The sequence below is a fragment of the Hemibagrus wyckioides genome, linkage group LG06, assembly GCF_019097595.1.
Source record: "Hemibagrus wyckioides isolate EC202008001 linkage group LG06, SWU_Hwy_1.0, whole genome shotgun sequence".
In the NCBI taxonomy this organism is placed as follows: Eukaryota; Metazoa; Chordata; class Actinopteri; order Siluriformes; family Bagridae; genus Hemibagrus; species Hemibagrus wyckioides.
The window spans coordinates 38,571,705-38,598,054 of NC_080715.1; the positions used below are offsets into that span (position 1 = coordinate 38,571,705).

Consider the following 26,350-nt stretch of genomic DNA (forward strand, 5'->3'; position numbering starts at 1 on the left):
TTTTTAAAATCAGTGTGGTATGTGATGCATTACATGTAAAAAAAAAAAAAATATCATTAATAAAATAATATAGTCTTGTTATAATAGTCACGTGCTTAGCTAGGTGAGTAAACAAGCTAGCTAACCTTAGCTACCCTCTGCACGAGCACGTGCAGGTGTTTCTCAATGAGGAGTTAATGCATAATTAGCACACAGGAGATATTTTTTTGCACAAGTATTTACATTTTTCATACAATATTATGAATGTGAAGTAATATAAACGGCATACAGACAGGCAGCACTAGCTAACGTTAACGGACATCTGCAAGCACGCGCGCGCGCGCTCGTGAGGTTACTATGGCAATCAGCCGGCGCGTGTTGGCCGTTTTAAGCTCGCGCGCGCGGCTCACCTGTTTCGTTAAATACTTGCTGAGCTCTCCGTGACTTTTTTCGACGTGTCTGGAAATCGTGGCCAGGGAAGCCAGGCTCAGCTCCAGGGTCTCCATGCCGTCATTTAGCCGCGGAGAGCCGCCGCCGCCACCGCCACCACCACGACTCGGGAGCACGTGCACACTTAGTTTTTGTTGTTGTTGTTGTTGTTTTTAACGGTCGATCAATTCCGTGGAACCGGGAATCAGAAAGCTCATCGCCGGACCAGATGATGACAACAACATCAACGAGCACGTTCCCGTCAGTGTTAAAGTGCCCGTCCACATGTGAGTGGCGCTGGATCACTTCCGGGTCACCGTGTCATCGCGTGCACCACAGACTTTTGCGGCAGAAAAATAAAAAACGTTTTATTATCTTATTATTATTATTTTATTATAAATAAATTGTTTTTTACTACGCTTTATTTATAATTTATTGAAATGGGGTGTAATACAACCACCACTGCTACTACTACAAAAATAATAAATAATAAAATTTAATTTAATTTAATAAAAATATACATATAATACTACTACTACTACTACTACTAATAATAGGCGCTAATAAAAAATTAAAGAGTAAACAGATAGCTTTTTTTGAATATTTGTTACATTTTTATATTTATTTTTTATTTATTTTTATTTTAGGCTCCTGTATTCAGCTGTGCTTTGTCTTTAGTACTAGTAGTTGAATTGGTATTATTTACATATATATTCTAATAAAATAATTACACAGACTCCAAAGCTCAACAAATAGCTGTAAAAAAATCTTTAAAAATACATTTACTAAAATATAAAGAAATGGCTTTGTCTCTCATTCAAACATTATTTACAAATTGTTTTAATCAAGCTTCCTGAAAACGACATGTTTAATCATGTTTTTAAAGACATTTGGTTGGTGAACAAAATCACATCAATACACAAAAGATAACTCCAATAACACAGCTCTTAAAGCTCTTAGCTGTGGCCCCGGAAGTTGAGAGATCGCGGGAAAATGTCGTCACTTCCTGTTTTGCGAAGCGGTTCGGGTTGGCGCGATTGTTTTCGGAGCAATGCGATCCTGAAATGGTGAGCGGCTACCTACAGCGAAATATATATATGTTTTTATCACCAAAAGCTGTGCCTTAGGTGTCGGAAATGTCAGTTTTGCAGTGATGGTTGTTGAAATGGTAATAAAGTGTTGTTTTAAACGATTTAGTTGATCCCGCTAGCTAGTGAGTCCGGACGTAGCCCGAACGGCTCCATGTTCCCTACCTAGGCGCACTAGTGCAGAGTGTTGGCTAACGGCTGATGTCGCCTGCGTGCTAGTGCACTTCGAGTTAAAGCGGCGCTTATTAGGATGCAGCCCGTGTTAAGCTAATCTAGGTGAATGTTGTCATCTGAATACTGGATTTTTTTTAAGGTACGCGCTTGTACTTAAAAAAAAATATATATTTTTTCTTATATTACTCCACATTTATTCCTCAATCTAGTTTTTCTAGTGAACATTGCATAGCATCTAAGCTAGCAACCTGTAAGCCTCCTTCTCTTTGTTGTTGTGGCTTCAGCAGAAATGCTGAAAGTTCCCATTGTCACTAAAGCATCATGTCTCCTCTAGACTTCTCGAGCAATGCAAGGCGCTGCGTACTGACTCACAGAGATGGAGACGAGTGCCATAGATGAGCTTTATGGTAACCTTGGTCAGGAACATCATGGTAAGATCACACACACACATCATGATGCTGTAATGAATGAACATCTGAACAAGAGCTTCGTCTCTAGGAATCTAACTAGATCTATAGTATCGGTGTCCGAGCCATCATCATCATCATCATCAGATCTGATACACAGGCATCTTCACGAAACATCATAGACGATCAGAACAGTTCATGATTAGGAAATTCTATTCAAACAGCTGTATAGACGTAAATATAATCAAACGCCCCTGGAGTATGTGTGTGATATGAGCAAACTGTCACATCACGATACAATCCAGATGTTTCAACAATACGGCCTGCACATAACACGCTACCTGTCTTTGAAATTTTACAATTTTAAGTTGTCACATATACATTACTGCACAATGAAATTCTGTCTTTGCTTATCCCATCCTTGGAGGGGTTGGGGTCTGAATAGAGGGTCAGCCGTGATGCAGCACCCCACCCTGGAGCAAGGTGGGTCGGAGGCCTTGCTCAAGCACCGGGGGCTTGAACCCTGATCCTCCAGTCAACGACCCAGAGCCTTAACTTAATAAGATATCATTATATCGATATATCACATTGCCCAGCCCTGGTACTTAGTGAACACTCAATACATAAGTGTAATAAGTGCTTTGACACAACAAAACACTGAAAATGTTTCTGTTTACTTTTTGACTGATTGCAAAGGGAAGGAACCGAGCAGATCTGAATGATATGACTTGAATGATATCAGGTTTTAAGCCTGCCTCCTGGTGGTTCTCCTGATGGCTCTCATTGTCGTGGCCTGGGTTCATTTCCTAACCCAGCCACTGAAGAGTTAACTCTCAGTGCTGGTCCCAAGCCCGGATTAAATGGGAGGGTTGTGTCAGGAAGGGCATCCGGCGTAAAACCTGTTCCAAAATCGAAACATGCGGTTCCAAATGATCCGCTGTGGTGACCCCAAAACAGGGAGCAGCCGAAAGAATAGCAACATCATCATCAGGTTTTAAGTCTGTGCGGACCCTAATGCTCATAATCAGTTACCTGATCTGTGTTTGTGTTCAAAAATGATAAAAACTATACCCTTCTTTCTAAGCTCTTCGGATTTAATCTGTTCAGATTCCATCCTGAATTATGACGAAGACTCTGTGGATATCTACTCAGGACTTGAGGACAGTCCCAAGAAAACGAAAGACCACGGTGAGTGTAGCGAGCTTAATTGCTGTGAAGGCAGACGTTTGATTACGACATGATCGTGTTGTGTCACGTCTCTGTCTGGTTCTCTCCACAGGCAAGAAGGACAGCACTTTTCTTTCACCTAACAGGGTGAAGGAGTCGTTGGACTTGTATGAGGAACTCATTACTCAAGAGCAAGAGGAGAAAGACTCAACCTATAATGAGGTTTTAATCCTTTCCTTTTTTTGTTGTTGTTGTTGTGGTAATACTTATTCGCAATAATAATGAGTTGCGATCTCATTGCAGTTGAAAAGTAAATTCGTTGCGGCGCAAAACCAAGTGCAGGATTTACTCGCACAGTTGCAACAGATGCAGACTAAGGTATGTAAATATATTCAGTGATCTTTATGTAGGAATGGGGGTGTGTTGGGGGTGGGAGAGATCTGGGGGGGGGTAGGTTGGTGAAAGCTGAGTTATTGTTATCACTCAGAAGCTGAATATTTTCTAATGAGAACAAGCGAAATGTCAGTTACAGATTTCTATTAAAAAATGTTTGTTTTTAAAGTTGTGGAACCGTAAGTTACAGTATATTAGCTACAAACATTCATTCCCTCAGCATTCTCACTTTTTTCGCTTAAAGAGGATTAATCCATGCTTTCTGACCAATCAGATTTGAGATTTTGTCTAATGACTTATTTCCTTTATAAGCAATAATAATTATGGTAATAGGGTAGTTATAATAATAATATAACAAATTAGTGGGGGTGAGGACAAACATAATCAGATTTTCTTTGTTGTTGTTACAGAACTCAAGTTTACATCATGAAAACACGCTGCTGAAGAAAAATATATGCGCACTTATCAAAACTGCTAAGATGGAGATCGTGAGGAAGGACGAGGAGATAAGCAAATTAAGCAAAAGGTAAAACGGTGAATTTACGAATACCATGATGCACGCATGTATGTGGTTTATACAGAAATGATTATACATATATCTTCCTTTCTTGGATTTTCCTGCAGATCAAGTCGAAGTAGTTTCCATCCGTCTGTGATGGAAAGAGGACACTATGCCTACAACAGAAGCTTGGCAAATAAGAGCAGCCTGGCTGGTCCTGGAAAGGAGTCTCAGGAGCTTAAAAGAGACGAGGTATTAGCAGAGGTGTCGCAGAGTAGATCATTATTTAATAACCAGCCTGGTGATTCACCCTCGATGGATTCCACACCTTCGTCATCTGTGATGAGAAAATGCACCAGGAGCAATCTTGAGAATCCTTTAAATCGACAAAATAAGGATTCTTGTGGTTTGGATTTGCTTCCCAATGCTAGCCCACAAGATCAGAGGCATATCCAGGGTAACAGAGAAAGGGAAAGCACAAGCACAAACTCAGAGACTAGCACTAGGCAGAGATCTTGTGATGAAGAACACAGGATGGGAGCGAAACAGTCTGGAAAAGAGAGCGCCTTGAAAGAGAAGGACGTATCGGAAAGATCTCAAACCAAAATGGAAAAAAACAGAGAGGTGAGGTCGACTGCAGAAAGCAGTCGTGTATCAAGCAGTGGTCAATGTCAACAGCAGGAAGACCCGGTAACGCTCAGGAGATCTTGTCCCTCGGGGAGTCCTTCCTTTCATGCCTCCTTGTCTGCATCAGAGTCTAGATCGGATACGGACACGCAGAGCAGAAAAGAAGAATCCTGGCATAAGCAAGGACAGGAAAGACAAGGCGGACATACGGAGGGGTCTGGAGGTAGAAGTGAAAAGAGCGGCTCGGACAAGCCGCACGGAAAGACGGAGAAAAGAGGGACGAGAGAGCATCACAGAAAAGAGGAAAGGAGGCAAGAAGGTATGAGCAGCTCAGAAAGGAGACGCACCAGAAGTGATGGGGTCAAGGAGTATGAGCATAGAAAGACTGAAGAAAGGAATAGAGCAGACGAAAAGAATAGCAGTAGAGGAGAAAGACGAAGTGCCAGGCCTGAGGCTACTAAAGAACCAGAGCGACAGAGTGTCAAAGATTCGGGTACCGCAAGGGGGGTGGGGAGTCATGCAGACAAGATGTGCATTGGTGATGGAAAGGACCGAAGCCATGCTGATGTGCGTGAGAATAGACGGCACGGTTCACCTGTTAAACCTCACCACAGTGCTCAGAATCTGAGAAAAGACCAAGATGACCGAAGGAGAGCATCCGGCAGGACTGAAGAGTCATCGAGGAGCAAAGCATCAAGCAGTCGTGATAACAGAGGAGACACTTCTGATAGACATGGTGTCAGCAAAGGGAGGAGCGATAAAGAAAAACGAAGCGGCGCTCCAGACAAAGGATCAAAAAATGCTCTTGATAATGCAAGGAACCCCAAAACGAGGGAGGATGGAAATGTTCAAGTGGATGTCCTCGCCAACACAAGAAGAAAATCTCCAGTAAGGTTAACCAGCAGCTGTGATGGTTCAGGCGTGACGGAGGAGAGTAGCCCGAAGAGAAAATTAACCTTTATGGAAACTCTGAACCTGACTCTCTCGCCAGTTAAAAAGCAAAACAACTCTGAGGGACCTGAACCTCAAGAGCCAGTTCAGCCACCTCCTGAGGACACCATTGCAAGCAACTCGACTAAGGACGGAAGTTTGTTTGAGGTTGGAGAAGAGTTCTGTGTGATTGATGAAGTAGAAGATGACTGCGGGGATGATTCTTTGCCACACCCTATCAATACAACCACAGAGCCACATGATACCGAACCACCAACAAGCCTGGAAGTCAGAGGAAAGGAACTTGAGTTACCCAAGAGGTTTGACGGTGACCTGAATGAAACTCAGTCTGGGAAAGTGGATGGTACAGATTCCGAAATGCAGGAAGAAGAATCCTTGAAAAAAGCAGGTGATTCAGAAGTATGTCCTACTGCATGTATTTCTCAGAAATCTGTGATAGACAAAACTGCTGTTCCTGAAGTATCTATACTCCCTGAACGAGCTAAACCAGTTGACAATCCCACTGTTCCTTTAACTGATGTCAGTTACAAAGAAGATTCTCAGGGTTCTGTCAGGAAAGACAAGGAGAGAATAAGGATCGGTGCTAAGAATTCTGGTGAACAAGACCAAATAGATGATAAATCAGCGGAATCAAAAGTTCAGAATGACGCACCTCAGCAGGAAGTCGCTACCTCGATCATTCCAACTCCTACGACCAAGACTTGTTCAAATACGGATATGTCTCTGGAAGTTGTTTCTAGCACTGTCAGTGTGGAAAATAACCAACAATGCAAAGAAACAATAGCTGTTTCAGACATGGAAATCACACAAGTCCTTGAGAACCCGGTTCCTTGTCCAGACTTACTAATGGGGCCAAGCACCGAGGCGGTTAATGTCAACACCACAGCCCAAGAGGAGGGAATACCACCTGAACAAGCGAGCTCTTCTGAGCCTGATTCCACAGAGAATGAGATGGAAATCTCCAAGCCTTCCCGGTCTGTAGTGGTGGCTCATGAAGATGAAGATTCCATGATGCTGACCTTGAGCAATATTAAAGTTATTCCAGAAGCCATCAGTCCTCTAACAAGTCCAGTACGTCAGATAAAGAAGTCCCAGCAGCAGCGTTTGGGAAAGGATTCACATGTCAAAAGTCTCAGCAAAGGTCAGTATTTGTATTTTATGGTTTTGGAAACAATTCAGAAGGGTTCTATGGTTTAAAGTAAGCTAAGAAAAACTTAGTGTTGATGCATTTTAAAGTGATTTTTCATTTTATTCAGTATGTCAGATGTTTTGAGTTTTTTATATATATATATATATATATATATATATATATATATATATATACATATATGTATATATGTATATATATATATATATATATATATATATATATACGTACACATACACGCAAAATTTATTTGTTTATCTTTATGTTTAAGACTTCTCTTCACCCGCTGTAGCGGCAGATAAGGATGCAGTCAAGATGGACATGAACAAAGAAAACAAGAGACCTGATTCCTTAGTACCTCCCAGTGTGCAGAGAGATCAGCAAGAGGCTCTTTCCTCGACTGCAACTGAAGAAGACTTGGAAGAAGGGGAAATTATCAGCGAGAGTGATGGGGAAGGTGCTCTAGTCATTCAGAGTCCTCCAAACGAGAAAAGAACGAGCTTAAGGAATCAGTCAAGTCCCAGGTTACAAAAGAAGTCTCAAACACGACCCATTGTTACTCCCAGACGCAAAGAAAAAGAGCAAAATGCAACTACTAAAGACAGTCCCTCCTCGAACAAGAGGCGTTTCAAAACCGTCACTGTCCCACCCAAGGTGAAAATATCAACTTCTGCTGAATTTATGAACATGTTATTATTTATACGGTCGGAGCTGAGACGAAAGTACATGAAACTTCATAAAAATGTCACCAAACCAGCTTTTAGCTGTATCATCGAAATGTCTCAGGCCTCTTTCTCAGAATATGTTGACAGCGTTAACTTTGACAAATTTTGCACAAAAGGAAATGAAATCAAACCTCTGCTCAATAAGATCATCCAGTCTGTAATGAAAAAGGTGTCTAACAACGGTATCGTAAACCGTATCTTTGAGCAGCGGGCCGAAGATCTTAAGCAGAAGCTGTGGAACTTTGTAGATGGCCAGTTTGATTTCTTGTTTAAGGAACTAAAAACAGCACTGAAAAGTGCTGCAGATCTTTACAAGAATAAAGCTTCTTTAGAAAGTAAGCCGTCAAATCCGAAGGTGAAAGAGGATTCGAATGTGGATGTGTGCAAGCTACAATCTAAAGAAAATTTGAGCACAAGTGAAAATAGGCCTCAAAAAAAATTGATTGGTGAAATGGAAAGCGAGGGACAAAAGGTCCAGGAGAAGACCACTAGTTCATATAACGTGCCATGTAGAGGCCTTGGCAGCAGTGGTAAAAATATCAAGGCAACCATGGAAGAGGTACCAGAGGTACCCACACCTAACCAGTCTAATCAGCTGCAAGTGGTTTCGTTCCCTGATAAATCTCTTCAAGAAAATGTCCCGGCACCCGAGAATAAAACCCCCAGCTATACCCGACGTCTTTCTCACAGTGGATCGATACAAGACAGGGCAGACTTTGAAATTCTGACAGAGCAGCAAACATCAAGTTTGACCTTTAATTTGGTAACTGATTCCCAAATGGGAGATATATTCAGATGTCTCTTGCAAGGTGACCTTGACACTGTTGATAATCCAAACTGGCCACTCAACACTCCAAGGAAAGAAGGTCAAGCTGGGGAGAATCTCTTGGGGATCATGACCCCCAGTAAGATGATAACGCCATCAAAGCTCATCACAGCATGGACATCCATTTCACCTTACAAGTTTCAAATGCCATTAAATCCAGCGCTCCTTGATGAAAACTGCATGTTGGAGGTCCCGTCTAATGCTGTTCCTAACCAGTCTATCCCTGCTGTGGCCGCAGCCAGTTCCCAGCAGTCTTACTCTATTTTGGCAGAAGACTTGGCCGTGTCTCTAACCATTCCCTCACCCTTGAAGTCAGATGGCCATTTGAGCTTTTTGAACCCAGCAAGTGGACAGCCACTGTCCACACCAAGCAACGTCATCAGTGCCCACTACAGTGAGGATGCGCTCCTTGATGGAGAAGATGCCACGGAGCAAGATATTCACTTGTCTCTTGAAACGGACAACTCCAGCAGTCCGTCAAGTACCAGTGGAAATTGGGAAGTGTTCCAGTTCAAACCAAACTTGCCTATGCAGGCAGAGGTCATGGAGAGGTCCAATGATCACTTTATAGTTCGGATCAGACAAACATCTCTCGGGGTGCAAGAGGAACCCTTCCAGAAGCGCAAAGGACCACTGCCATCTGCACAGGCTTTGCCTTCCAGTACGATGAATTTGAGTCAACCCTTGGCAGAAAGGCCTCAGGTCACTTCAAATGAAGGAGGTGAAGATGAAATCTCAAGGAAGAATACCTTAAATGGACTCCATGCAGGAGGCAGTCCGGCCACCTCTATCAAAACCACTGAGAACCAAATCAAGGAAGCCAACGTAGATCCCACTCCCACTGGAGTTGCTGATGCCCAGGAATCTGAGCATGTAGTGAAGAACTCGTGCCAAAGGGTCTCCAGGAAGCGTAAGAAGCATCATTCAGGACCCAAAACGAAACGTTCTAGAAGAGAGAAATCGCAAGACAAACAAGAAAAACAGAGGCACAAAAAGAGATCAAAATCATCCAAGGAAAAAAATGAGAAGACTCCTTCGAAGAAGATCAAGACTCCATCTCCTCAGTTGTCTCCGAACAGTCTCTCTGCTAAGAACGTAATCAGGAAAAAAGGAGAAGTGGTGGTGACCTGGACGAGGTGAGTGTTTTAGATTTTGGCTGCAGTTAGTCATTGCAAAAATCAATCAAGCAACAAATTTATTTTTTTCTTTCCTCAAGGGAGGAAGACCGAGATATCCTTGTTGCACTAAAAATGAAAGGAGCGTCCTCTAAAACCTTTGCTGCTCTGTCATCCAAGTTGGGAAAGTCACAAGCACAGGTATTTGTTTAAAATAACAAAATCATACAAGATGCAGAATAGGACACTCAAAAGCTACGCACCAATTTTTACTATCAAGAGAAAATCCACCACAGTGTCCATCATGTAAAACCCTTCTGTTTTACCCCTAGAAGAAAACTGTTTTATTCTGTTGACACTTTTGAAAAAGTTTTTAAACAAGTAAACCCATCTTCGGTTTTAAAGTTCCTAAAAAAAAGTTAATCTTAAACATCTTGTATAGTTTTAATATTGAATAACAAAAACTGACTCTCGCCATGAATATAGCCATAGAAGCTGGCATGACGTTAAAAAAGAAAGAAAATAAAATCTGAGGTAAATATGAGATCTGTACTTGATGCTTTACCTAACATTGTTCTTTTCCTCTTACAGATTGAAGAGCGGTTCACCCAGCTCATGAAACTGTTTAAGAAGAAAGAGAAAATGGAAAGCTGAGTAATTAAGGCTGCAGGATAATGGCTAACTTTTCTTAATCTTGGCTCTGCAAGAGGGCACACGCCACAGGCGAAAAATGTTCTTGTCACTGGATTTTGACAAGCTGGAGTTTTTTTGTTTTTTTACCCTCTCCTCAATGTTACTTTAAGGAGCAAAGCACTGCTACATAATCTACAGTACTCTGTTCGGGAGTAAACGTTTCCTAATTTGGCACCTTCAGTCAAGTTAATAGGTCATTATGTTGAATTCTAAGCATTGGTTGAAAACAGTATATGTTGACGACACTTGCGTCCTTTTGTGTCTGTACAGTTCGTTTTGTGTAATCTTCTTTAAATGAAGGTGGAAGTCAGCTGTTGGAGATGAACAACAGCGGAAATCTTCACAACTTGATGTCCGAAAGGAACCTGAGGCAATTTAATGGATTTCCATTAAAGACACTGGAGTCGTTCTTGCCTAGTACCATCTACCTCTATGAGAATAATCGTGCTTGAATGAGAAGTACTGACAGACCATAAACCTGTGATCAAGAACTTAATCAACACAAAAACTATAAACTGTCACCAACCATACAGTCCTTAGTTCCCTTTACTTCACATATAATATTTCTCAAACATATTAGCGAGAAAACGTTCTCTTAAAGGCTCCAAATAAACCTGCTTTCAGTTGTTCATGACAATTCATATTAGCTTCCTTAAAGTTGGTAACGATTTTATTTCAGTTTTCTGTTGTCCTGTGTGTGGGATTTTCTTTCTTCTCAGATGATCACCAGGCCTACCAGGTTCTTGTCTTGTATATATGATAAATGTGAGATTTGTTGGAAGGCATTTTTTACTTAAGAGATTTATACCCTTTCGTTATTTTGCCCTGAATGCAGAGATTCCAAGACAGCCTTCTGTCAAACTTGCTGTTTGAATAAATATTCTGTAAATATTGTAAAATGCAAGAAACTTTTTCACGTTTTAAAATAAAGTTAATTTATTTTACCTTTCTGACAATATGTGGCATTAGTAAGGAGACTTCAAGTTCATGGTTTTCATTAAAAAGAAAGAAGGCAGTTCATGAGAATTTGAAAACGACAATGTTCCTGACTCTGTTTCCAGGCGCTTTGGATGACTCTCCAGTCACCTTGGATGAGATCTCCATCTCATGCTTTCTGGAACCAGGGTCCAAGAACCTTGTTTGGCTCCGTCTTGGATTTTTGGCGTAGCAAAAAATCAGTTTGTATTACAGCAAAGCCTCAATCATCTGGTTCTGTAAGCGTTCCTTGTGTAATTTTACTGATCCATCTACTGAAAGAGTTTTAGTTTAGCTGTAGAAACTTCATCAGTCCACAACACAGGTTTTTGGAAATAATGCTGCAGGTGTAAAAAGCAAGACAGGGTAGAAGATCCAATATTAGAAGTTGATAAATCATGGACAGTGAGGAAAGGCTTCCAAAACTGTATGAGGTTACTCTTAACTTTCTGAATTAAACAGTGTTTAAATCACATACTTTGAGCATCTGAGTTATCAAAAGGAAGATCATTACATTGGGGTGGGTATTGAGATTAGCAAGTGCCCCTCCCCTTATGTTGTCAGTGACCGAGTTGTGCCAGCTAATGGCCTGAGGGAGCTGTCCAGCCGTCCACAGATCAATAGAGACCCTGTGTTAGTTCATAGAGTGCAGTAGGTCTGGTATTCATTTACTGAAGCTATGCCCAGAGAGAGGAACTCACCTGCTTTACTGAAGAAAAGAAGATATTGGTGGTGTCCAGCTAGCGTTGTCTCCGTCATCATAACGAATCAGTGCTGAGAATCATCTTCAAAACGATCCAAATCGTGTAAGTTTTCTGTCTTGTTTACCGTCACCAAAATATTTCTTCAGAGTTTTTTAACAGTTCTAGGAGCATTTACCAAATGGAAATCCTTGTTTTTTTTTGAGTACTACATAGAACGTTTAAGGGTTTCGTCCAGAGAAACAAACTGTAGGACCTTTTCGAGTGTTTTATATCTACCTAAATATCAAAAAGTAACAAAAGCGTATTGTTTGCACTCTCATACAACTTTAGGCTATGTGAAACCAAAAATGGGGGATTGGAATCTTTTGGGAAGCATTTTGGAGGAAGTTCATATCCATTCCACCATCGTGGGCAAAATCTGGCTGACCATCCTCTTTATCTTTCGCATGCTGGTCCTTGGCGTTGCTGCTGAGGATGTCTGGGATGACGAACAAAGCGAGTTTGTGTGTAACACCGAGCAGCCCGGGTGCAAGAATGTCTGCTATGACCAAGCTTTTCCCATCTCCCTCATCAGGTACTGGGTCCTGCAGATCATCTTTGTATCATCACCTTCTCTGGTGTACATGGGCCATGCGCTGTACCGACTGCGTGCTCTGGAGAAGGAGAGGCACAAGAAGAAGGCTCAGCTTAAAGTAGAGCTGGAGGGGATGGAGGGCATCCTGGATGAACATAAAAGGATTGAGAGGGAACTGAGGAAACTGGAAGAACAGAAGAGAGTCAGGAAGGCACCTCTGAGGGGTTCCCTACTGCGTACCTACGTGCTTCATATTTTGACCAGGTCAGTGGTTGAAGTGGGCTTTATTCTGGGTCAGTATGCCCTTTATGGTATTGGTCTGTCCCCACTATACAAGTGTGAGAGAGACCCCTGCCCCAACATTGTGGACTGTTTCGTGTCCAGGCCAACAGAGAAAAATATTTTCATGAACTTTATGCTGGGCATCGCCGGGGTTTCGCTCTTCCTAAACATCTTGGAGATCTTTCACCTGGGCGTGAAAAAGATCAAGCAGAGCATATATGGCAACATGCATAGCGGAGATGATGAGAGTCTTTGCAGGTCAAAGAAAAGCTCCATGGTCCAGCAAGCATGTGTCCTTACAGACTGCCTGCCGCAGAAATTTGCACACATAACCCAAACATCCTATGCCATAGTGAACGACGGGCAGGTGGAGGCTTTGCCACACCACATGCCTGCTAGCCACCCTCTGCCCACCCCTGAGGCACCAACCAGTAATGGTCCTGGATCTGAGCAGTCCAAGCAGACACGTGTCCCGAGCCAGCCTGAGATCCAGGCCATCCGTCAACTAGGTGCCACAGAGCGGCTTTCCACCGTGGACAACCGTGGCCACTCTTCCAGCAGCGACGACTCCGGACCCAAGGTATCCGGACCTCTGAAGGGTGCTGGTCAGCTACCTCGAGCGTCCCTCAGAGCCAGCAACATCGAGATCCCAGCATCCCTTCAGAACTCTGCACGCAAGCAAAGTCGGGTGAGTGCATGCAAGGACCTGAGTGAGGAGAGTGATTCGCCAGAACACTACCCCACAGGTAGGAAAGCTAGCTTCATGTCCCGTGGGCTTTCTGAGAGCAGACTGGCCATTCCACTAGACAGTCCAATGTCCAAAAGCGGCTCAGAGTCAGAGGCCAAGCAGCTGGCTCAAAGCGAAAGCCCTGCCATGACCCCTCCACCTGCCGGTGGCCGCCGCATGTCAATGGTAAGAACATATTTTCAGGACAAAAAGGTCATCTGCATGAGGTGTATGTAGTGACGAACACTCTTTAAAGGTTAAATCTAAAACCATATGGTTTATCCCTTCCAGAGAGGGGTTTTAGATTTAAGAGTAATTAGGGATAAAACTCAACAGGGGCATGCATATAGGAAATTAATCAACAGTGTGGTTGTGGCCTGATATTGAGTTCCTGATTATTTATTTATTTTAATAACAGCACGTAATGAAATTATTATATTCCTCTTATGCCACAGGGATTTTCTAACTATTAAATTTTTTTATTTATTAAAAAACAAGACTGTATATTTATTTATTTATTTATTTTTGCACCCGGAACTGCTGTCATTGCGGCTGCTATGGAAAGTTAATCAACACCTGCTGTCCAATCAGATTAAAGGATTCGGCCTAAAAATCCGTAAAGAAGTATTAAATAATTTAATAATTCCATCACTTTAAATGATTTGTAATATGGTACAGATTCAAATATTTACTGATTATCAAAAGTAGATATTTTTCAGTTAAAAAAAAAGATATAAAAACATTATGCAGTAGATAATATAAAAGACATTATATAAATAATAATAATAATAATAATAATATCTTCCATTTTTTGTCCCTGTTTCAGAGCATGATCCTGGAACTGTCTTCGATCATGAAAAAGTGAACTCTGTTGAAGTGTCGACTTTTCAGGACACCCAAAAAAAAAAGAAAAAAAAAATGGGAAAAAGTGGGTCATCACTTTGGCTTTGCTGAACACACGCTACACAATCACTGCTATGTTTATTGGATTATGTTCTGTTTAAACTCTTTGTCCATTTGCATAGAGCTTTGCTAATTCAATTATTCGCTCATCCTCTCACACACACATAGATACACATTTCTTCCTACACAAAATAACTGAAGACAATGGAATAATTTTGTTTTTTGCACATAAGAACTGAGCATATTGTAAACTAGGGCCTCACTTTTGTCTGTATTTTGAATTAAACAATCAGTGTAGATCTTCTTCTGAAAGTGGACGGTGTTATTTTTTTTGGAGATATATCAGCATGAAGCTTTGAATTTATTCATATGGTCTTCCTATATTTAAAAATACCCCTTTTAAAACCTGGTTTAGAATCAAAATGTTATTTTTGCTTAATAAAACTTTACTATCTGGTCTTTGGGCTTTGACATTAATTTGAAATTTTCCAAGTCTTCCATAACAACACGCTGCACGTGCCTTAAAAAGTCCAATACTAGCTCCATTACTAAAAGGTGTCCACTTGGCTCTGTTCTAAACATCAGACTGAAGGCTGTTGACCTGTGGTGAGGTTTTTGGGGCAACTGTGTAACTTCCTGAATGAGCCGCAGTTGTCAATAGCTGTGCTCTGAATAGCAGTATTGATTAATATCTGGGAAACACAGGCCTCGTTATATATACACACACACACACCCACACACACATATATATATATACACACCAATATAAATGACGGTCAGACACACAACCATTAGTGCAGTCTGCTGAAGAAGCATCCAAATTAGCCGTGGATCGTGTAGAAGTGATGGGAAATAATCTGCGACGTTGTGGTACGATGCGTAGTTACTGATTCTGTAGCTGAATATAAACCATGAAGTAATACGTTCTCTTAAATCTGACTCACTTTCTTCAGATGGATGGATTTCACACTCAAACGTTCTAAAACATCCCGCTAACCTTAACCTGACTAACCAAAAAAAGGAAGTGTACCGTCTCCTTGCGCATGTCCTGCATTATTTTAATATTTCCAGTTTGTAACTTTGACGCCATTTAAAAGCAGACGTATTACACAACAGACCTAACAATGCTTGCGAAGCACCAAAATACGTACAGGAGCATCCTCTATGGCAGATTAAAAATATTCTTCTTATTATAAATATTTTGTTTCATGTTCTTCTTGTTTCATTAATCATTATATACACTGACCAGGCATAACATTATGAGCACTGACAGGTGACGTGAATAAGACTGATTATCTCCTCATCACCCCTGTTAGTGGGTGGGATATATGAGGCAGCAAGTGAACATATTGTCCTCAAAGTTGATGTCCTCAAAGAAGCAGGAAAAATGGACAAGAGTAAGGATTTGAGCGAGTTTGACGAAGGGCCAAATTGTGATGGCTAGACCACTGGATCAGAGCATCTCCAAAACTGCAGCTCTTGTGGGGTGTTCTCGGTCTGCAGTGGTCAGTATCTATCAAAAGTGGTCCAAGGAAGGAACAGTGTTGAACCGGTGACAGGGTCATGGACGGCCAAGGCTCATTGATGCACGTGGGGAGCGAAGGCTGACCCGTGTGATCCGATCCAACAGACAAGCTACTGTTGCTCAAATTGCTGAAGAAGTTAATTCTGGTTCTGATAGAAAGGTGTCAGAATACACAGAGTATCACAGTTTGTTGTGTATGGGGCTGGATAGCTGCAGACCAGTCAGGGTGCCCAAGGAAAGGGTGCCCATGAACCATCGGAAGTCCAACAATGGGCACATAAGCATCAGAACTGGACCACAGAGCAATGAAAAAAGGTGGCCTGGTCTCACGTTTTCTTTTACATCACATGGATGGTGAGTGTGTGTCGCTTACCAAGGGAACACATGGCACCAGGATGCACTATGGGAAGAAGGCGAGCCGACAGAGGCAGTGTCATGCTTTGGACAATGTTCTGCTGGGAAACCTTGTGTCCTGCCCTCCATGTGGATGTTACTTTGACACGTACCACCTACCTAAGCATTGTTCCAGACCATCTACATCCTTTCATGGAAACAGTATTCCCTGATGCCTGTGGCCTCTTTCAGCAGGATAATGCACCATGCCACAAAGAAAAAATGGTACATAAATGGTTTGATGACCACAACAACGAGTTTGAGGTGTTGACCTCCAAATTCCCCAGATCTCAATCCAATCCAGCATCCGTGGTATGTGCTGGACAAACAAGTCCGATCCATGGAGGCCTCACCTCGCAACTTACAGGACTTAAAGGATCTGCTGCTAACATCTTGGTGCCAGATCCCACAGCACACCTTCCGGGATCTAGTGGAGTCCATGCCTCGACAGGTCAGGGCTGTTTTGGCAGCAAAAAGGGGGAGCAACACAATAGTAAGCAGGTGGTCATAATGTTATGGCTGACTGGTATATAAATACACGTCAATCTGAAAATAGCCTGGGGAAAAAAACCAGAAGGTAGTACATGATAAGTTTCTTTATTTCATAAACAGAAATGGTGTCTTGACAAAAAATCTGTCATTTATATAACACTAGCAATTGAAATGCATGAAAATGAGTTCTGCACAATACCGTATTTACACTGGTTAAGTCATTAAAATTCATTAGGTTCATGTAGCATTTAGAAATGGGGAGAGAAACAAAACGAACAAACAAAAAGAAGTAAAAACTCTAGAACAGCTATCCCAAAAATTGACAATATTAACACAAAACAGTCAACTAGAAAAAACGGGAGATCGAAGAGCAAGCAAGAGGAAGAGGAGAGGGAGTGGGGAGGGAGAGAGGGAGGGAGGGGAGAAGAAGAAAACAAAAAAGTACAAGCCAAAGAGAAATTACATGAAAAATAAAACGATGCACCGAAATCTACTAATACAATAATCTGTGTAAAAAGCATGTAGAAAAACACCTGATGTGGTTTTGCTGATACAGTCGTTGACCAGTTATGAGAGGTATGAAGGATTTCACAGGTAGATAAGAGAGAGAGAGAGAGAGAGAGAGAGTCCGCTCTGCTAGTCGAGAGATGGAGGGGGGGGCACAGAGACCCCTGCATACACACGTTTCACGTCGAGGTGAACTATGGCCTCTGCAAGTTCTAAGGCAAAAAAGTCGGCGGTGCACTTCTTTATTCTTTATTCTTAAACATCCCCGTCGGGTTGAGAGAAAAAAACACAACGACCAACTCGAAGAAATGAGCATAGTTATCAAAGGACATTTTTTTTTCTCTTGTATCCATTTGGTTAAAAAACATACAAAAAAAAAAAAAAAGAAAAGAAAAAGAAAGAAGAATACTAAAACCTAGCTATCCGACGGAAACTCACAAATACTATATACATGGCAAGTTTGATTTGACTCGTAAAAAACGTGTCATCTTGTCTTTGTAAACATTTTTTTTTTTTTTTTTTTTTTTTTTTTTTTTGCTGTTGTACTTTTCCCTCCGTCAGCCTGCGTATCCCGCCGAGATAGAAACGTATAAAGTCGAGCGAATCGGGAATAAAGAAGGCAAAGTATTTATTTATTTTTCCTTTCTTCCTTTTTCTTTTTCGCTGATGAGGAAAGCTTTGGAGAGCCAGTGTCAATGTTTCAAAGAAGCAGCACCAAAAAAAAAGAAGGAAAAAAAAAAGAAAAAAGAAAAAATCCTAGCAACGTTAAAGCAAAAAAAAAAAAAAAAAAAATTCCTAGCAACGTTAAAGCAAAAAAATAAAATAAAATAAATCAATGAAAAAAAAATCCTAGTAACGTTAAAGCCAAAAAATGAAAAGATAAATGAAAAAAAATAAATAAATCCTAACAAACTTAAAGCAAAAAAAAAAAACCCTAGCAATATTAAAGCAAAAAAAAATAAAAAATCCTAGCAACATTAAAGCAAAAAAAAGAAAAATAAATGAAATAAAAAAATCCTAGCAACGTTAAAGCAAAAAAAAAAAAATCCTAGCAACATTAAAGCAAAAAAAAAAAAAAAAAAGAATTAGCTTGTACTTCCTTTATAGCATTCATATAGTTAAAAATAAAAATAAAACACATTGCATTGCCATAGTTTATTAACTGCAGATAAAAAGCTTATAGACAAATTTTTCAAAAGTTCAAATCATGGACCTTTTTCTTCCTTTCCTTTTTTTTAAATTCGTATTTCTTTGAGAAACCAAAGCCCTCAATTTTTTTTATTTATATTCAAGATTTTTGTGCAAATCAACTTTTCCATTTGTCAATTCGTTAGCTTAGAAACTATTAAAAAACAAAAAAACAAAAACAGGTTTATGACCCATTAGCTTTTCTTCTGAAGACATGAAATGGTCTTTTATTTGAAAAAAATCAAAAATAAATAAATGAAAAATAAAGGTCATTGGCATGCACCCTGAGACAAGATACGAGAGCAAACGTGTGACTGTTCAGACGATTCGGCTCGAAGTCGAAGCTGATCCACGTGCATCTGAGACGACGGAGATGAAAGCGGCAAGCTTATTGGATTGGTGAGGTTGTTGATTTAAACACCAGACTGTGCTGGGAGACGTTTAGAAAACTTTCACTAGCAGAGACGAAAGCGAACATCGTCCGTTTTTATAGTCTGTGTAGACGTGGTTATGTTTCAGACGCCGGTCCCCCGGACAGGAGTGACCCTCGGGTCTTAAATCCAAGAGAACAGAGTTCGAGAAATACGCTACGCATTCAGTGCTGCCCTCTAAGAGACCAAGAAAATACACAATCCCTGCTTTTCAATACTGTTTTTAACACACCGTTATCGAAAACTCTTCATGAGTCTTGCTGATAGCTAGCTGCTTTGCTAGCTACCTAGACTAGCAAACAGATTCAACTCAATCAGCTGTCCTCCTCCCGAATGTCATGTTACTAGTGCTAATAACGACAAAAATAAATGGATATACTTGACAGGGCACATGTCCTGGAGAAGCTCCTGTCCTGCCACACCCGAGTCTGCTAATCAGCTAACGATGTGGGCGTGTCGGAGAAGACAAAAGCAGGAAATGGTGGTGGGAAAAAAAGCATTAGCATTGCTTAGAGTAGAGGTGTAGGACCAGGGCTGTCTTTTTAGTCCTAATCCATTGAGAGAGAGAGAGAGAGAGAGAGAGAGAGAGATGAATATAGTTGTTAAAAACAGTATTGTAATCCAGGCAGTGTTTCCTCTACACCTGTCATTATAGCTTTGATTCTTAGGACACATTGCCTACTTTTCCTTAAAAACATCAGAAAAATTCATTCATTCAAAATCCAACAACAACAGTAGACATAAGTACACTCTGTGCTTTATCTAGTGGAGCGCCACGCCCTCCTGCGGCTTCCTCCAGCGCCTCTACCCCACGTAGTGTGAAAACCGAAAAGCCGAGCTCGTTCTATAGGGCTGATTTGCATATGTGTGCACAAGCGTCCATTCGGACCCGCTAAAATCTTTAGTTTTCAGTTTTGTACCTGATCAGAATTATTTTTTTTTCGAAAATACTGTTGAGAAAGATGGGGGGGGGGAGCAAAGAGAGAGCAAAGCTAAAAGTCTCGAGAAGAAATAAAAGGGAACAAGAGCACAAAACTAGCAAATCACGACAAGTCTAGATCTCTAAACCGCTACAACAGAGCACTCCATCCAGTATTAAAGTGTGTGTGTGTGTGTGTGTGTGTGTGTGTTTGTGAGGGTGTCTGTGTGTGTCAGGGGAATAAAGATCAAATTTTTTTTTACACACACAAGACCACAAAAACGAGGCGTGGCCGGAAAAAAAACTGAACTTCCTAAAGAATAGAATAGAATAGAACACGGGTGAGAGAATTATTATTATTATTATTATTATTATTATTATTATTATTAAATATACAATATTAAAAAAAAAATGAACCAAGGGCAACTTTGACCTACTTTTATAACAACAAGTGGGAGAAAATTTTATCCAAATCATCCTTACTTATTGCTGGACCCAGCGACCTTCCAGCAGCTAACAAGAAAACGATTTCTTCTTTTATTAATATTATTTTTTTTTATTCCCGAATATAAAACTCAACCTATGGAAAAAATGAACTGCATTCCTTCAGGACCGAAACGAATAAAATAGACAAACTAGAAAATATACAGGCAGCATGCAAATCCTAACAAATATACACTGAGGGCAAATATATATCAATATATATATATATATAACTGGCGGATAAAAATCTGTGTCCAGTTAAAATGTACTTATTTCAACCAATTTAGCTTATCAGACTAATGGGAGATGTAAAATTAGACACTCTCTCGTGTTGTAGTGTATCGAGAAGTTCTTGGATATGGACTTTATTAGAACCAGCGTTCAATTTTATTTTCTAGACCAGGGGCACTTTTAAGTGCTTTTAAGTGCTTTCAGGCTCCTAAAAGTGAAATCCACGCTTGAGGAAGTGCTAAATAATCCTACGAGTGCACTGAGATGGGGAAATGAAAAAATAAAAATAAGTCCACGTGATCGACCGCTTGTAGAGACGAGAGCAGCAAGGAGTCCGTGCTTTAAAAATGAATTGTTTTGGGGGAATTTTACTAAATTAGGATCATCATCATCATGTCTGATATTTAGTATTAGTATTGATGATGGTCAGTGGGGTCATTTCTCTGTAAACGTGATGGAAGATCGACATCGTTTTGTGAAACACGAAACAAATTTTGACCAAAAACAGTGATCAGGCATAACATTATGACCGCCTGTCTAATATTGTGATGGTCCACCTTTTGCAGCCCTGACCTGTGACCCCTGTCTATCAGAACCAGCATTAACTTCTTCAGCAATTTGAGCAACAGTAGCTCGTCTGTTGGATCGGATCACACGGGCCAGCCTTCACTCCCCATGTGCATGAGTGAGCCTTGGCCGCCCATGACCCTGCCGCCCGTTCACCACTGTTCCTTCCTTGGACCACTTTTGATAGATACTGACCACTGCAGACCGGGAACACCCCACAAGAGCTGCAGTTTTGGAGATGCTCTGATCCAGTGGTCTAGCCATCACAATTTGACCCTTTTGGTCAAACTCGCTCAAATCCTTACACTTGTCCATTTTTCCTGCTTCTAACACATCAACTTTGAGGACAAAATGTTCACTTGCTGCCTCTAATATATCCCACCCACTAACAGGGGCCATGATGAGGAGATCATCAGTGATATTCACTTCACTGGTCATAATGTTATGCCTGATCAGTGGACTCCATAATAATAAACCAAACCTGATTAAAAACAGCTATAGGAAAAGTTGATTGGTCTTAAATCGAAGTAACAGACTCAAGAATGAACACGTTTCCTATCACTGACACTGTTGCATACGCTCTTTAGCACCATAACAGGTTCTCCTGGAGGAACCGTTAAAAAAGGTTCCATGTCGAGACTCTTTAGAACTGACCAGAACCCTGGAGGAGCCTTTTGTATCCTATTATTATTGTTATTATTATTATTAGAATACCTATCAAAATTCTACACACCAGTTGGTTTGATCACGTGACAGGACAGGTAGATTAAGTGCCGGGAGCGAACACGGGGGCAAGATCATTTAGCAGAGTTCCTCTTCCTGGAGGAACTAAAATACGGTCACTTTTTATAAAAAAAAAAAAAAAAAAAAACTATTTAAAAAAAAAAGAAGAAGATAATAACACTGAATAAACATTCAAAGACGCTGGGTCTGACCACACACACACACACACACACACACAGCATCTTTAAATATTAATATGTAAAAAAAAAAGAAAGAAAGAAAGAAAGAAAGAAAGGTTCCTCTGTGTGGAGTCGCTGCTCTTTTCACATTTCAGCGGGGCGAAATCTGACAAAAATGCTATGCTTAAGAAAGTGTGTGTGTGAGAGAGTGTGTGTGTGTGTGTGTGTAAGAGTGTAAAGCTGTTTTCCTGAGTTTTTAAGCACAACCACCGTCGCAGGCTATTTCACTTCAGGCAGGAAACAGCAAAGGAAAGTCTTTCACTTTAGCAAAAACACACAAATAAAAAAAAAAAAACCACGAAAGCTGCGACGAAACAAAGCTAAGAAGAAGAAGAAGGAAAAAAGAAAGACAGAGAGAGAGAGAAAAAAAAGGAAAAAGAAAAGAGGAGCACATCTAAAGCACTACCTGTACAGGGTCACCGATACACTCGCCATGCTCCGTATACTATATACACACACTACACTCCTTCTGGCCAGCAAGCACTTCTGTATACATTAACCATCCCAAAATAAAAGAAAAAAGAAAAAAGAAAAATTCTCCAAACACAAAGCTATTGCTGATGCGGGGGTGGGGGTGGGGGTGGGGATAAATAATTTAAAATAAATTCACGAAAAAGTTTTTTTTTTTTCTCTGTCATTTTCTTTGTCTCGTCGTTCGTCCTCCTCCATTTCAGTGCTGTCGAAAGGCAATAGAGGAATGTTTTTGCTATTTTTCCTTCTTCTTCTTCTTCTTCTTCTTTTCTTTTTTTTTGTTTTTTGTTTTTCCGGACAGGACCGTCTGTAAAAAAAAACAAAAAAAACAAAAAAAAAAAACTGAAGTATTGTGGAGACACTACAGAAAACTTTTTTTTCCCCTTCTTCTTCCCCTTCTTCTTCTTTTCTGTTTTTTTTTTTCTTTGCATATGAACATGTACAGTCTAGCTGCTGTAAAAAAAAAAAAAAAAGAAAAAAGAAAGAAAAAGAAAAAGGAAAAATATCGGTCATGTACATAATTTTTTTTTTGTTGTTGTTTTTTTCATGAATCCAACATTCAGAAGATTTCCTGAGTTTCCTGAATTTACCGTGGCATCAAAAGAGAGAGAGAGAGAGAGAGAGAGAGAGAGAGCAGAAGAATCACTGGTGTTAAATCGATCTGGTGTAGCTGCACAGTGTAGGCTTTATAAGAGTTATAACACTGTAGGTGAGAATTTTTAACACTGATGATCTTACTGAGAAAGAAGGAGAAGGAAGGAAGGAAGAAAGAAAGAAAGAAAGGATCGAGAGAGAGAGAGAGAGAGAGAGAGAGAGAGAGAGAGAGAGAGTAGATATCGAGCTGCTGCTGCTGCTAGGTCCGTGGAGGTTTGGATGAGAGACGCGATGGGAGACTATCCCCAACCCAATCCCCTCCCCCCCCCTATGAACTGGACTGTGACCCGGAGAAGACACTGATGAAGGGAGGAAAAAAAAAATGTGTAGCACCATCGATAGAGGTTTCTTTTTCTTTTCTTTTTTTTTTTTCGTGAGCCACGTCAGCCGTGGCTGTGAGTCCGAGAGAACCTGGAGTAACAGTATTGCTGCTGTTAAGACAACTGTAGTGTCAACCGTTTAAAACAAAACAAAACAGACAAAATTAAAAGAATAAAAAGAAAAACAAAAATAAGAGAGAGACATAAATATATAAAAAACAAACAAACAAAAAAAGATTCATAGATTCAACACTGGCAGAGGCTGACCATCTTAACAAACACCCCTTGAACCCCCACTTTAGGGGGTTTGTCAGAAGATGTATCGAAAATTAAATAATAACAATTTAAAAATAATAATAATAAAAAAAAAAGAAAATAATAATAAAAAAAAACAAAACAAAAAGAAAACGCCGTCACTAGGTACAGTCCTTTCTGGGCTGTTCGTCAGTGGTACATTTATCGGTCATCTCCTGACAGAAGTCTACTGTCACCGTCTGATTGGACTGTTCCAAGGACCGCCCCTCCTCGAGGTAGGCGGAGCCGGACGTGGTCTCCTCCCCTTCGCCGTTCCCTACGTGACACTGGGCCGATGCTGGTGCCTGGTGCGTGTCGTTCGTAGCGGACACTTTGACGTATTCCGGTTCGGGCGTGGCGGCTCCGGAGCGCGTGGTGAGGTCGATGCTGGCGGGCGGCGCCGGCGGGTGGGCCGGGGAGGCGGAGTCCGAGGTGGGCCGTAGGACGGGGCAGTAGTGATGGAGAGACTGGACTTGCTCGGGGCTCAGTGGGACGTCCCGACACACCTCCTGAGAGAGACAGGAAAAATTCTCCCACAGCTCACCCATACACGCCTTGAGCTGATTCCTCTCGGTCAGCAGCTTCTCCTTCTCACATACCTGCCCACACACACACACACACACACACACACACGGTTAGACAACTTGCTACACATTTTGCTTGAATATGTTTTTTTTATCCGTTTAGAGTTACATTAAGCTTTCCTTAAAGATCTAATTGAAACAAATCGAATCATCTGTCCACTCTTCTCATCATGTACCAGTTTGCGTATCTCGCACTCCAGGTTGAGGATGCAGTCGAGTTTCCTCTTCCGGCAGCGCTGGGCGGCGATGCGGTTTTTACTCCGCCGGCGCACGTCGTGGATAAACTCCAGCTGCTCTGACGTCAGCTTGTGCATCTTCACCAACATCTGGAAGTCGTTGCGTGGAAGATTCGTGATTTGATCTACGGGGAAAGGGAGCTTGATCTGCAACGAGACGAACGTGTTTCACTGATTAGTTCTGATTAGTTTTCACACCTAACTTCTAGCTAGTGATTTGAATCATTTTGACTCACTAAGCTAATTTAGTTTCGCTTAGAGATGTCAACTCTTGACTAGCAAACAGTTTGTTTTGACCGCAGTTTGGTGAAAGCAACAAGGCGTCGAAATTCAACAAGAAACATGCATTTAAAAAAAAAAAAAAAAATCACAGGAACGAATCGGTTCTCAAAAGAATCGACTCGGACGCGAACGACACACCATTTTACTTTTAGAAAACTCGCGTTCCGTTCTAAATAAAATCTAAATAAATCAGTCGGTAACGAAGCTGAACACTTACTCCTTTCCGTTAAAGCATCATATCTGCATACTATTCAAGTCTGAAAAGTTTCCACTGAACAAGAATTCTCTGGTCAACTTTTAGCGCATGCAGTACACTTTATCCACCACAAGATGGCGGCAGCGACCCATAAATATCGGCGTAACTTGGCGACAAAGACAGAATGCCGGCTTTACACCTTAATTATCTAATTTCTTCACAGGTAATGAGAGGAAGAGAGAGAGAGAGAGATGACAAAAAAAAAACATGGAAATGGAACATCTCTCCATCTGTCAGCGTGACCGAGGCAGACAGCAGCCGGTGAGAGGAAGAGGAGAGACAGCTGGCTCACTCATTTCTTCCTCCATCTTTCATTCACGCTCCTGCTGGGTGATTACTAGCAGGGATGAGTATGCAAATACGTGCCGTTAACGAGCTGGTGCTACAGGGGCTGGCGGCGCAGTCTGTCTGACCATATGACAGACAGACAGCACACACACACACTTGTACACAAAACAGTAGGAATATATTCTCTGGGTGCGTCTCAATCAGCTCTCTAGTTTCGCAGTCAGTCCACTGATCAGGGAGTTTCCCATTTTAAGTGCGCAAAAACCTTCAGTTCACTGGTAAAATCCCACCATGCATCACAGTAACCTGAGGATCGATGCTCACTCACTACGTTCCCTACTGGAAATGACGTCACAAATGACCTCAAGCTAATCTCAGTCAACTTCGGTACTGCTCTCATAAGTAGCTTGTTGTTGTAGATCTCAAACGCTACCGAAGAAAGTTAGTTAGAAATGGTACTGATTCACCGCCTAGTGAGCGAGAGAGCTGATGGAGACGCAGCCTCTGAAAGAACGTCCTGTTTCGCCAGCCCCACATAACTAGAGACCTACAAAGGGAAGATAAAAATGGAGGGATGGAGAGAACAAAAAGAAAAGAGGGAGAATCAACAGCTAAGAAGAGCGCATGTATGAAGGACAGGACAGATCCAGGGTTCCATCCATCCAAGGAGCTCGGGTTACTGTCCGTATGGTTCTACGGTTCTACCAGTTTGTGGTTAGATCTAGAGACAGACTTCTCTATCCACGTGTTCAAAAATGACTGTATTTTCCTTCTGAACTATATCTTCACTTTCTCCCATCATACAACTATCGTCACCTTGCCTCTAACCCCGTTCCAAGCTGGGCGTATTTCTGTCCGAAAATCTAACGACTCCTTACAAAA

The 26,350-nt window shown here is 41.2% G+C and overlaps 4 protein-coding genes across 6 annotated transcripts in view; 2 read left to right on the forward strand and 2 right to left on the reverse strand.

Annotated features, from left to right (window-relative positions):
* Window positions 1-717, reverse strand: part of mdn1 (midasin AAA ATPase 1) — a 40,027-nt gene extending 39,310 nt beyond the window's left edge. Inside the window, exon 1 of the mRNA XM_058391474.1 lies at window positions 390-717. Coding sequence (XP_058247457.1) covers window positions 390-485 — 96 coding nt within the window. The 5' untranslated portion in view covers window positions 486-717. The remainder of the gene's footprint in view (window positions 1-389) is intronic.
* Window positions 718-1,393: 676 nt separating this feature from the next.
* On the forward strand, window positions 1,394-11,152 carry casp8ap2 (caspase 8 associated protein 2). 3 transcript variants are annotated; one of them, XM_058392777.1, is made up of 10 exons: window positions 1,394-1,475; window positions 2,005-2,101; window positions 3,185-3,265; window positions 3,357-3,466; window positions 3,548-3,622; window positions 4,048-4,163; window positions 4,262-6,855; window positions 7,133-9,548; window positions 9,629-9,728; window positions 10,119-11,152. In XM_058392777.1, exons 2-10 carry the CDS (start codon window positions 2,047-2,049, stop codon window positions 10,179-10,181), a joined length of 5,610 nt encoding a protein of 1,869 aa, XP_058248760.1. In that variant the 5' UTR covers window positions 1,394-1,475; window positions 2,005-2,046; the 3' UTR covers window positions 10,182-11,152. The 3 variants fall into 3 exon arrangements, with proteins under 3 accessions (XP_058248760.1, XP_058248762.1, XP_058248761.1); XM_058392779.1 differs by having other exon boundaries at window positions 7,154-9,548; XM_058392778.1 differs by lacking the exon at window positions 1,394-1,475 and adding an exon at window positions 1,485-1,809.
* Window positions 11,153-12,226: 1,074 nt separating this feature from the next.
* Window positions 12,227-14,347, forward strand: gja10b (gap junction protein alpha 10 b). The gene is made up of 2 exons (XM_058392843.1): window positions 12,227-13,668; window positions 14,309-14,347. The coding sequence occupies exons 1-2, from the start codon at window positions 12,247-12,249 to the stop codon at window positions 14,345-14,347; spliced, it is 1,461 nt and encodes a 486-aa protein (XP_058248826.1). The 5' UTR covers window positions 12,227-12,246.
* Window positions 14,348-23,944: 9,597 nt separating this feature from the next.
* Window positions 23,945-26,350, reverse strand: part of bach2b (BTB and CNC homology 1, basic leucine zipper transcription factor 2b) — a 105,334-nt gene continuing 102,928 nt past the window's right edge. Inside the window, exons 4-5 of the mRNA XM_058393416.1 lie at window positions 24,583-24,789; window positions 23,945-24,421 (exon numbers count right to left, since the gene is read on the reverse strand). Coding sequence (XP_058249399.1) covers window positions 23,945-24,421; window positions 24,583-24,789 — 684 coding nt within the window. The remainder of the gene's footprint in view (window positions 24,422-24,582; window positions 24,790-26,350) is intronic.

Bases quoted from the DNA above. Each gene is read 5' to 3' on its own strand.
- casp8ap2 (XM_058392777.1), top strand. From the start codon at position 2,047: ATGGAGACGAGTGCCATAGATGAGCTTTATGGTAACCTTGGTCAGGAA. The intron at 3,467-3,547 runs GTTTTAATCCTT...ATCTCATTGCAG, and splicing joins AAGACTCAACCTATAATGAG to TTGAAAAGTAAATTCGTTGC. The intron at 4,164-4,261 runs GTAAAACGGTGA...ATTTTCCTGCAG, and splicing joins ATAAGCAAATTAAGCAAAAG to ATCAAGTCGAAGTAGTTTCC.
- gja10b (XM_058392843.1), top strand. From the start codon at position 12,247: ATGGGGGATTGGAATCTTTTGGGAAGCATTTTGGAGGAAGTTCATATC. The intron at 13,669-14,308 runs GTAAGAACATAT...TCCCTGTTTCAG, and splicing joins GTGGCCGCCGCATGTCAATG to AGCATGATCCTGGAACTGTC.